Below are 12,932 nucleotides of genomic sequence, written 5' to 3'. Positions count from 1 at the left end.
TACACGGCTTGTATCTAAACAGTAGCCGACCAAGAAAGTCATTGTTCACTGTCTTCCTCCTTCCTTTCACAACTATTTCTCTCTGGAGTTTATCTTTCGGCATCGTCGTGTGTTTAAAAATCACCATCGGTGAATCTTTTCTCCCGATGCCGTGCAGCTCAGAACACAGGTGAAGTGTGTTTTCATGCCCGGTTGTTTTCAGCGTGACGAATGATTCACATTTCCTGTAGACAGTCCGAGTGAGCGGCAGGTCAAACCTCAGAGGAACATCATCCATATTTATGATGTGGTGCGGCCCGATTCAGTGGGAGCGCATCTGATTTAATATAAAGAGTTTCATTGGTTCACCTGAACCCGTTCTGCAATTTCATTGGTCTAATGTTATGGGGCTCAGTTTTTTGGCCTGAAGTTTGTGAAACCGGGAAAAACCCAGAAAAAATCCATAAATTAGCCACTTCGTTGTTTAAGCCGCAGGGTTCAAAGAGTGAGGGGAAAAAGTAGCGGCTTATAGTCCAGAAAATACGGTATATCGAAATTTTTTTTTCCTAAAAAAAGTGTATTTATATCAAGAGAATCACTGGTAAAGAGTGCATTATAAATACCCCGAACCGGCGTAAACGACTACAACAGGAAGTGGACGTATTTGTATGGTACGAGTCGAGTAGCTGGTTTTATTCGCTGAATGAAAACGGCGTCTCCTTGTGGACGGAAGGCGAAATATGCGTGTTCAAAAGAAAAGGTTTTAGTGTGGACTTGGTCTTGTTTATCCTGCGGAAGAGCCGATATCGCCTTCATAAACGACACAAATCAAAAGCTCGTAAAGGCTAATTATAGAGCAGGTCTCACAGCTCCTGTTCCATCATCGCATTTCTTCTTGCCACTTGTGATTTTTTTTCGCTGACATGGTACTTTTCCTCCAGTCATACTGGAAGTGGTGACTTGAACTTGTGATGCAGTTCTGTAAATACACCTCTGGTTCTTAGTTTATCACACATGGCTTCTCCATTTCCATTAACCTCGTTCTAACACCTGGGAAGGACCAGATGATGTGTATCATATCATGTAAAACCACAGAATTCAAAAACGAGTAGAAATACAAGGAGGAAAAACAGGAGGAGGAGGAGGAGGAGGAGGAGGAGGAGGAGGAACTCACCGTCGTCGTTCAGGAAGAGTTTGTTGAAGCGTAAGCCGCTTGGCTCTTTGCCGATGAACTGGTGCACGTACTCTGTGCCATGGTCGTGCACCGCAATGGCGTACTTCAGAGGCTTCACGCACGACTGCAGACAGAACGGCACCTTGGTGTCGCCCACAGTGTGTCTACACACACACACACACACACACACACACACACACACACACAGAGGGGGAGAGACGTTCAGATCATACACCTTTATAAACACACCCTGCAGAACCCTTTAACCATTAACCTACTCTGTGTAGGCCAAAAGTATGTGGACACCAAACCCTCTGCCCACATTTAGTCTCCATTTCCCTGTTACAACACCCTCCACTCTTCTGGGAAGATGTTCTACTAGATTTTATGGACACTCGCTTATCCACATGTGTGTTAGTAAAGTCAGGTAATGATCTAGGTGATGTGAGAAGGCCTGGGGTGCAGTGTTCACACACACCCCAGAGGTGTTCGATAGCTCTATAGCAGGCCACTTGGGATCTTCATGAAGCTATAGTACACTAAACGAAGAGTTGAGGAAGGAGGTGAGGTGCACGTGTGAAACGTGTGAAAGGTGTTTCTTGCTTAATAACAGACAAGTTTATAGCAGGAAGTTGTGAAACGCTGTAATCTGGAAAATAAACAGAAACTAAAACCAAAATATAATCTGCAGCTGCTCACCTGAGTGTTCAAGGTTCACTGACTGAAACATCTACAGAGCTTTTCACACACTGTTTCTAACCTGATTATGATACAGATTGTGTTCAGGTGTTGGTGTGCCTGGTGTACGTGAGTCCTGTCCTCACCTCTGTCCGTCCACCGTGCACAGAGCCACACCCCACAGGTCAGGGCTGAACTTGGCCAGCTGAGGAATGTAGTCTGCCACCTGAGACACAAACACAGCATGAGACTCCACACTGAATGGTACGAGGAAGCGAGGTGGAACGGGTGTGGAACGTCTCGTACCTGACCTCCAGACAACTTTCTGCCCGTCTCGTAAAGCTCGTCTATGTTTGTGGTGAAAGCCATGAAATCAGGGATAACAAACTTCTTCCGGAAAGCCTGGGTCAGGAGCACAATGTTACTCTGAACACACCTGAGGAGGAGGAGGAACACATGCAGAGAGGGGAGGAGGGGGAGGAGGAGCAGAATGATGAAATACAATAGTATATGGATCGAATATCCTACTCAATCACTGAGAAGAACTATAATATACCAATAGAAGCAATATTATGATCACTGTGAGGAACTATTTCTGCGTGAGGAACTAGTCTAACGTTGCATAAAAACGCAAGAGTTTACCAAAACGTATGTAATAAAACCACAACCCTTCTGGGAGAAGGTACTGTGGACCGATCAGACAAACGTAGAGCTTTTTGTTAAAGGACATCATGGCAGTGTTTACAGAAAAAGAAAAGAACAGCCCCAAACTTGGTGGAGCTTCTAAGATGTTTTGGGGTTTTTGTTTCTGCTCTGCTGCTTCTGGCACTGGAGGCCTTGACTGTGTGAACGCTATCATGAAATCTGTTGATCACCAAAGAATTTTGGGGTCAGAAAGCTGCATCTCCACCAGAGGTCATGTGTCTTCCAGCAGGACAATGACCTCAAACACACTTTAAAAAGGACTCAGAAATGGTTAAAAACAAAGCGCTGAAGATTTCTGAAATGAAGCAATGAGTCCAGAACTGAATCCCAGAGAACATCTGTGGAGAAATCTTAAAACTGCAGCTGGGAGAAGGTGTCCTTCAAATCTCAATGACCTGCAGCAGTTAGTGAAAGAAAACTGGTCCAAAATTCAGTTATTTTCTGAGAGAATTGCGGAGAGGGGGCTAATATTTCTGACCATGACTGTAAGTGAAATCAGTCACTTACAGTAAGGTCCTGATAAAGCAGTGAACACACACACACGCGCTCACACACGCACACGCGCGCTCACACACGCACACGCGCGCTCACACACACACACGCACGCGCGCACACACGCACGCGCACACACACACACGCACGCATGCGCACACGCACGCATGCGCACACACACACACACACTGTGTACTCTATATGAATTTCAAACTGATTTGTGACCAACAGCATGAGCAGTTTGTCACCATGATGAGAAGGTTGTGTCAGTGTGAGGAATTTGTGATTCAAGTCTCAGAGTGTGAAACTCCTCAAGATGTGTGTGTGTGTGTGTGTGTGTGTGTACTCACTTCTTAAAGTTGTGTCGGTCCAGCATCACTCCATCTGATGTGGATTTCAGGGTCACCTTCAGCATCTCCATGCACTCCTTCAGACGGGGATCTCCTGTCCTCAAACCTGTGGCCTTCAGTGCCTGGAAACACACACACACACACACACACACACCTTGAGACACTGAGACACTGAGATACTGAGACACTGAGACACTGAGATACTGAGACACTGAGATACTGAGACACTGAGATACTGAGATCCTGAGATACTGAGACACTGAGATCCTGAGATAGTGAGACACTGAGATCGTGATACTGAGACGGTGATACTGAGACACTGATACTGAGACACTGAGATACTGAGACACTGAGATCCTGAGATACTGAAACACTGAGATACTGAAACACTGAGATAGTGAGACCATGAGATCCTGATACTGAGACGGTGATACTGAGACACTGAAAACTAAAATGCTGAGACACTGATACTAAGACACTGAGATAGTGAGACACTGATACTGAGACACTGAGATACTGAGACACTGAGCTACTGAGACACTGAGATACTGAGACAATGAGATCCTGAGATACTGAGACACTGAGATCCTGAGATAGTGAGACACTGAGATCGTGATACTGAGACGGTGATACTGAGACACTGAGATACTGAGACACTGAGATCCTGAGATACTGAAACACTGAGATACTGAAACACTGAGATAGTGAGACCATGAGATCCTGATACTGAGACGGTGATACTGAGACACTGATACTGAGACACTGAAAACTAAAATGCTGAGACACTGATACTAAGACACTGAGATAGTGAGACACTGATACTGAGACACTGAGATACTGAGACACTGAGATACTGAGACACTGAGATACTGAGACACCGAGATAGTGAGACACCGAGATAGTGAGACACTGTTAATGAGACACTGAGATACTGAGACACTGATACTAAAATTCTGACACACTGATACTGAGACACTGAAATACTGAGACATTGAGATAATGAGACACTGATACTAAGACACTGAGATAGTGAGACACTGATAAGGAGACACTGAGATCCTAAAACACTGATACTGAGACACTGATACTAAAATGTTGAGACACTGATACTGAGACACTGAGATCCTAATACTGAGACGGTGATACTGAGACACTGATACTGAAATGCTGAGACATTGATACTGAGACACTGATACTGAAATGCTGAGACATTGATACTGAGACACTGATACTGAGATGGTGATACTGAGACGTTGATACTGAGACGGTGATACTGAGACGGTGATACTGAGACAGTGATACTGAAATGCTGAGACATTGAAACACTGATACTGAGGCGGTGATACTGAGACACTGATACTGAAATGCTGAGACATTGATACTGAGACACTGATACTGAAATGCTGAGACATTGATACTGAGACACTGATACTGAGATGGTGATACTGAGACGGTGATACTGAGACGGTGATACTGAGATGGTGATACTGAGACGGTGATACTGAAATGCTGAGACATTGAAACACTGATACTGAGGCGGTGATACTAAAATGCTGAGACACTGATACTGAGACAGTGATACTGAGATGGTGATACTGAGACGTTGATACTGAGAAGGTGATACTGAGATGGTGATACTGAGACAGTGATACTGAGACAGTGATACTGAAATGCTGAGACATTGATACTGAGACGGTGATACTGAAATGCTGAGACACTGATACTGAGACGGTGATACTGAGATGGTGATACTGAGACAGTGCTACTGAAATGCTGAGACATTGATACTGAGACGGTGATACTGAAATGCTGAGACACTGATACTGAGACAGTGATACTGAAATGCTGAGACATTGATACTGAGACACTGATACTGAGAGATTGAAATAGGAGTTTTAAATTGCTGAATTTACTGAACACCCTGCTATGTAATATTTCTGTTTTTGGGAGTGTGTGTTAACACACACACACACACACACACACACACACACACACACACACACACACACACACACACATCATGCTCTACAGTAAGTGTGTCACGTGTGTGTGTGTGTGTGTGAGATCCAGTTTATACAAGTCTGATAACCTGTACACAGTAGATAACCTATGAGCAAACAAACTTGGAAACGTGTGTGTGTGAGTCTATTACTGACCGTTATAAACTTATGGGCTGGAATCCTCTCCTGTCCCTCTGCAATGGTGTAGAAGAGAAGATCTTCCAGACTCGGCATAATTCCTGCCTTCCTTCTCCTAACACACACACACACACACACACACACACACACACACACACACACACCCACACCTCTATGAGACACGGTGTTACATAGAAAAACAAATTGATCTGAATGAGCAGCTCTGTGTTTTGGCTGTCTTTCTCACTGAGCTTTTCAAACACCGCATGGATGCTCACACAGGAGCACATGCACACAGACACAGACACACACACACACACACACACGTACAAACACACCGCATGGATGCTCACACAGGAGCACATGCACACAGACACAGACACACACACACACACACACACGTACAAACACACCGCATGGAAGCTCACACAGGAGCACACGCACACAGACACAGACACACACACACACACACACACACACACACACACACACACGTACAAACACACCGCATGGATGCTCACACAGGCACACACAGACGCATGCACACACACACATGCACACAAACACACCGCATGGATGCTCACACGGGCACACACACACACACACACACACACACACACACACACACACACACACACACACACACACACACACACTTACACTACACCAAAGTAGGCTAAATTAAATGCAATGAATTGAACTGAACTGATACTTACAGAGAACACACACAGGACACGGCACATGGTGATGAAGACACACAAACAAAAAGAGAACAAAAACATGGATGAGACACGTGACACACACACGTTACACAGATTATACATACACATTACACACAACTGAATGAAGGAATAAATGACAACACAACATTTAATTCCATATAATTGGAAAGAACTCATATCTAGTGATGGTGTAGGAGGTGTAGGAGGTGTAGTGATGGTGTAGTAGTGATGGTGTGAGGAGGTGGAGGTGAGTGATGAGGCGGATGGTGATGGTGTAGGAGGTGAAGGTAAGTGATGAGGTGGATGGTGATGGTGTAGGAGGTGGAGGTGAGTGATGAGGTGGATGGTGATAGTGATGGTGTAGGAGGTGAAGGTGAGTGATGAGGTGGATGGTGATGGTGTAGGAGGTGAAGGTGAGTGATGAGGTGGATGGTGATGGTGTAGGAGGTGAAGGTGAGTGATGAGGTGGATGGTGATGTGTAGGAGGTGAAGGTGAGTGATGAGGTGGATTGTGATGTTGTAGGAGGTGGAGGTGAGTGATGAGGTGGATGGTGATGGTGTAGGAGATGGAGGTGAGTGATGAGGTGGATGGTGATGGTGTAGGAGGTGAAGGTGAGTGATGAGGTGGATGGTGATGGTGTAGGAGGTGGAGGTGAGTGATGAGGTGGATGGTGATGGTGTAGGAGGTGGAGATGAGTGATGAGGTGGATGGTGATGGTGTAGGAGGTGGAGGCTCCGTCTTCTTATACCCCATGTTACATAAACTAAATGTTAAAGATTTGGATCAGGTTTAAGTGTCCACACACACACACACACACACACACACACACACACACACACGTTTTTTTTGGAAACCATAGAAGCAGCATCCTCCCTACTAAAGAGGAGAGCGACCACATGGCTTTTTGTTTTTATCAGCCCTCAGCTCAAAAAGATGAATCTCTGATGGTATGGAAGCACATTGGTGCATGTTAAATGGGATGCTTGCACATTTGGAAAGGCTCCATTTTTGCTCAATGTCATAGACATGTTTTAGAGCAGCAAATGCTTCCATCCAGAAAACGTCTTCTTCTAGAAAGACCTTGGATATTTGAGCCAAACAACCTCATGACTTTTTAGTAGGAGTCCAGGTGCTGAACTGGTCTGTCTGCAGTCTAGACCTTTCACCATTTAAAAACATTGGTACATTAAGAAATGAAAAATAAGACAAAGAAGACCCAGGACTGTTAAACAGCTGGAATCCTATAAAAGACACAAGTTGGGACAACAATCCCCTCACAAAACTGCAGGTACTGGACTCCTCAGTTCACTGACATATACTGTGGTTACAAGTAGAGAGGAAGCAAAAATGTGTTTATGAGTTTTGCAAATTATTTCATTCTGTTTTTATTTACATTTTCCCAAAATCTTTGTTGTGTATATATACACAATTTCAATCATACACACTACACACATACACACAGCTCTTCCATACCTTATCCCACTCTCATATTGAAGTGTATTAGTTTTCTGAGACTACGTGGCTCCTACTCCCTTGCTGTGTGTGTGTGTGTGTGTGTGTGTGTGTGTGTGTGTGTTTGGTTCTTGTCAGGTAAAGCTCTAATGAACAGCTCAGTGACTGTTTGTTTATGAAGTTAAGTGTTACACTTGCATGTGATTATGTGGTTAGTTAAGTATTCACTCCTGTGGTTAGTTATCTGTTTAGTTAATCATGTGGTTACTTGGTGAGTTATTTATTAATTTAATCATGTGGTTAGTTAGTCATTTGGATAGTTAATGTGTGGTTGGGTAATGGTGTAGTTGGTTATTCATTTAGATAGTTAGTGGTGTGGTTAGTTAATGTTGTGGTTAGTTAGTGGTGTGGTTAGTTAATCATTTGGTTAGGTAATGGTGTGGTTAGTTAATTATTTGGTATGTAGTGGTGTGGTTAGTTTGTGGTGTGGTTAGTTAATCATTTGGATAATTAGTGGTGTGGTTAGTTAGTGGTGTGGTTACTTAACCATTTGGATAGTTCATGGTGTGGTTAGTTAATAATTTGGATAGTTAGTGGTGTGGTTAGTTAATAAGTTGGATAGTTAGTAGTGTGGTTAGTTAATAATTTGGTTAGTTAGTGGTGTGGTTAGTTAGTGCTGTGGTTAGTTTATAATTTGGTTAGTTAGTGGTGTGGTTAGTTAATAATGTGGATAGTTAGTGGTGTGGTTAGTTAATAATTTGGATAGTTAGTGCTGTGGTTAGTTTATAATTTGGTTAGTTAGTGGCATGGTTAGTTAATCATTTGGATAGTTAGTGGCGTGGTTAGTTTATAATTTGGATAGTTAGTGGTGTGGTTAGGTAATGCTGTGGTTAGTTTATAATTTGGTTAGTTAGTGATGTGGTTAGTTAATCATTTGGATAGTTAGTGGTGTGGTTAGTTTATAATTTGGTTAGTTAGTGGTGTGGTTAGTTTATAATTTGGATAGTTAGTGGTGTGGTTAGTTTATAATTTGGATAGTTAGTGGTGTGGTTAGTTTATAATTTGGTTAGTTAGTGGTGTGGTTAGTTTATAATTTGGATAGTTAGTGGTGTGGTAAGTTTATAATTTGGTTAGTTAGTGATGTGGTTAGTTAATCATTTGGATAGTTAGTGGTGTGGTTAGTTTATAATTTGGTTAGTTAGTGGTGTGGTTAGTTTATAATTTGGATAGTTAGTGGTGTGGTTAGTTTATAATTTGGTTAGTTAGTGGTGTGGTTAGTTTATAATTTGGATAGTTAGTGGTGTGGTTAGTTTATAATTTGGTTAGTTAGTGGTGTGGTTAGTTAATCAGACATTGTAATGAACTCATTTCTCCATGTAAACAGGATATTCAAGAATCACTTATGGACTTTATACAACAGTTAGTTCTGATGTTCTTATTCATCAGTGATTGGAGAAGCACTGGTCCGAGAGCACTGATATTTCAGTATACCTGTACAGGAACATATAAACGTGTGTATCAGTCCGTGCTGAGTGATAACGCTGTGCCATGTACCACTGAAGTGAACAAACACTCAGAAGCTGATTACACTGGCAATGTTTATACACAATGCTGATATGTGTAATAAATCACACTAACAATGCTAACTTTACTCTTTACAACCAAGCCAGAAACACACACACACACACACACACACATTGCCGACGAGGAAACCGCTAAACATTTTACAACTCGACTCTGAAACTACATGGACACCGAGCTTCTAGCGCTGACATTCCAACTTTTAGAGGTTCTGGATGTACAGAAGATTCAAAAGCGAGTGTGTGAACTTGGATTCTGCATGTGCTAATTATAAACCAGGTGTTCATGTCCTGCATAAACTCAACATTCCACACGTCACAGCTGCTTCTATTATCATATAATTGATTGCTGTTTGGTTGGTAAGTTAATCATGTGGTTAGTTTGTTTATTGATCCATCAATCTTGTGAATAGTTGGTTGTTTGATTAGTTCGTTGGATGATAAGTTAAGCATGTGGTTAGTTAGTTGGGTGGAAATCTAAGAATGTGGTTAATTGTGTGGTTGGTTCCTCATACAGTTAGTCTGATGGTAAGTTAATCATGTAGTTAACTGGTTGGTAAATGAATAATTTGGTTAATTGGTTATTCATGAAGTTAGGTAGTTGATAATGATATGGTTAGTTTGTTTGTTGGTTACTTATGTTTCGTTTGTTGGTTGTTTATTTACTTGGTTTGTTTGTTTGTAGGTTAATCGTGTGGTTAATTAGTTGTTTAGATAATTATGAGTTGAGTCGTTTAGTACTGTGAAATAAACACACCCAAACACCAATACTCAAAAAAGACAAGGTTATGTTTAACTTTTAGTTTCTGTGTCTTCAGTCTGGCTATAGTCTGCTTTTTCTGTGTGTGTGTGTGTGTGTGTGTGTGTGTGTGTGTGTGTGTGTGTGTGTGTGTGTGTGTGTGTGTGTGTGTGAAAATACCAGTCTCTGGAATTTTACCAAAATAAATGAATTGATAGCTGGGGTGTGTACAGGTTCGCTGTCCAAACATCCACAACTGCTCATATCTAATCACACTGCGCTGTACGACGTGCGCATGTGTGTGTGTGTGTGTGTGTGTGTGTGTGTGTGTGTGTGTGTGTGTGGTATGGGAATCTCCACATTAGCAGCCCTTTCATGACCCAGTGTGTGTGAGTGGAAGAAACAGAACAGAACAGATCTTTGAGGTGAAGCTGCTGATGGTCTTTTTTTATCATCCATTTTTTCTTTCTTTTTTCTTTCTCGTAGACTAAATCATCTCACTCACACACACACACACACACACACACACACACACACACACACACACACACACACACACACATTCCTCACATACTGACACATACTTGCCATTGACACTCGAAGCCCAGAATAAGAGAGGTCTGTGTTTCTGCCATGTTTCTATGAGTCAGTTAATAAATGTAATAAATCTGGGTTTTAACTTCACACTACAAGATCCAGATACGATCTCTTCTGACTTCTGTAACACTTCTATCATCTTTATCATCTTTGGGCCAGATTACACACTGAAGATCCACTGGAGATAGACCCGTGATCTCACTTCAGAGTCAATGCACTCACAATAATAATAATAATAGTAATAATAATAATAAAATGATAGAAATGTCTTACTTTTTTGTTCGATCTGTGATTAATTCAAATAAGATATTTCTGAATTTTTCTAAAGAATTGTCTGAATTTCAGGATTAGAAAAATCATTGATGTTGAATTGTGGGTTTTGTTTTTGTTATTATTAATTTATCGTGCAGTCATTTTTTTTTTTTTTAATGAATTTAATATTTGAAAATAAAAAAATGTTTTATCTTAGTGTTGCCTGTAAATGTTTGAGTTCATACACTGTTCGTGGTTTAATGTTAGATTTCCTGCTCTATTTTTAATTTTTATTTTATTTTTTTAATTTTAATTTCTTTTTTTTTTTTTGGGGGGGGGGGGGGGGCTGTTTTTATATATTTTTTTATTTTATAAATAAGATAAATAATGCACAAATAATAACAATATTTTTTATACATATAAATAAATATATATATATTTTATTTTTTTCTAATTCTTTATTTGTTTTAGCAGCATTATTTTACAAATAAATACATTCAAAATACAAAAAAAAAACCTATCTTCAGTGAGAATAATAATAAAAAAAGCTTACAGATGTTGAATGGTGTTCTTCATTTGTCCTCATTTTGTTAGTTTTATACTAAAATATTTAATATTTATGTTTGTACACATTCATTTAAGAAAGACATTTTTTTTTTTTTTTTTTTACTGAATTGTTTATTAAAAAAATATCAATGATCAGAGAAAACTTGCTCTAGGATAAAGAATTGTGTTTCTGGCCAAAAGTTAGTGGACACCTGACCAGAAGAATTCCTATGTGCTCTTCACACATCTCAGAGCTGTCCAGTGCCAATAAATGGAGAATTCTCACAGACTGGGTGTGAGAGGAACCACAGGTGGGTAGGTGAAGTGTGTAATGTAATGTTGTGTACCTGTTCCTCATTGGTCTTTCTCTAAACTCCCCCTTTCCCTCACTCCCATTGTCATTATATATATATATATATATATATATATATATATATATATATATATATATATGCATGCATGCATGCATGCATGTATAGGACCTGGGACCCCCCTTTAACCTGCATATACATATAGCTGAAGTATAGGACCTGTGTCACGTGACCACCCCCTTACCATTCATATATACATATAACTGAAGTACAGGATCTGTGTCACGTGACCACCCCCTTACCATTCTTATATACATATAGCTAAAGTACAGGACCTGTGTCACGTGACCACATGTCTGTACTAGTTCATTGAGAGTAGTGTGTGGGGGTCTCTTGCGCTGTGGTTGCCATAGAAACGGAACACACCACTTTGGCCATTATAAAGGGGTTCTTACTTGTCCGTGGGGGATTCCTGGAGCGCCCCATCTTTTTTCAGCTGCTCGCCGGGCTCTAAAACTCCTTCCGTCTTCGTGCACAGCGTCCTGCTCCACGCCGGAGGGTGTGAGAAGCATCCCGAGCCCAACACGCGTCTCACTTGGTTCGGTCCGAGCCGGCCATCGGCGCCCGGCGCGTTCGCGTGATGACGTCTCGCGAGTTGAACTAACGGACGCTTAAGGCTCAAGTGAAAGAACTCCTTCAGCAGCACAGGAGCGCGCCTGAACCGTAACATCTCAATCCTGTCTCTCCGAATAACCCGACTTTATCCTGTAGAAATCAAACACACACTCTAATAATAAAGGAGATACCACACACTGCCTCGGGAGCGTCTTCTGGAAGAAAAAAACCCACCCTCTCGATATACAGTGAACGAAAACGCCACTGACCCCGCCCTCTTTTCCACTCCCTCGCGTTTCTATTGGTCTGTGAGCCGACGCTTTTTCCCCGCCAGAGTTCTGATTGGACAGATGGCCCGTCACTCATTGTGGGCTTGTCTTTGCCAGAAAATGAGTCACAGCGTGTGAAAAACGTGAGCGCGTGTGCACGTGTTTTACTTCCTCAATCCACGGTAAATATCGAATAGAAGTAAAAACGATCGATATTTGTGAAAAATCAACTCGTATTTTACTCCACGTCAATCAAAACAAAATCAAAGGGTTAAAGGCTTTTTTTTGGATCACGTGACCTGAAAAGTATGATGAAATAGTAAATAATAAAA

The 12,932-nt window shown here is 41.5% G+C and overlaps 1 protein-coding gene across 8 annotated transcripts in view; it reads right to left on the bottom strand.

The window, feature by feature from the left end:
- The window catches only part of glsb (glutaminase b), a 43,679-nt gene extending 31,064 nt beyond the window's left edge, over window positions 1–12,615 (bottom strand). For 4 of the 8 annotated variants that reach the window (XM_083536278.1, XM_083536279.1, XM_083536280.1 and 1 more), the window contains exons 1-6: window positions 12,172–12,586; window positions 5,535–5,631; window positions 3,379–3,500; window positions 2,138–2,267; window positions 1,978–2,057; window positions 1,154–1,317 (exon numbers count right to left, since the gene is read on the bottom strand). In XM_083536278.1, coding sequence (XP_083392404.1) covers window positions 1,154–1,317; window positions 1,978–2,057; window positions 2,138–2,267; window positions 3,379–3,500; window positions 5,535–5,631; window positions 12,172–12,446 — 868 coding nt within the window. In that variant the 5' untranslated portion in view covers window positions 12,447–12,586. Of the gene's footprint in view, window positions 1–1,153; window positions 1,318–1,977; window positions 2,058–2,137; window positions 2,268–3,378; window positions 3,501–5,534; window positions 5,632–12,171 lie in introns of all 8 variants that reach the window. The other 4 variants (XR_014532659.1, XM_083536276.1, XR_014532660.1 and 1 more) reach the window with 2 other exon arrangements.
- Window positions 12,616–12,932: the final 317 nt, after the last annotated feature.

The sequence above is a fragment of the Silurus aristotelis genome, assembly GCF_946808225.1.
Source record: "Silurus aristotelis genome assembly, chromosome: 3".
NCBI lineage: Eukaryota > Metazoa > Chordata > Actinopteri > Siluriformes > Siluridae > Silurus > Silurus aristotelis.
Note: the sequence above shows the minus strand (reverse complement) of the source record. Positions and strands in the feature narration are given on the sequence as shown.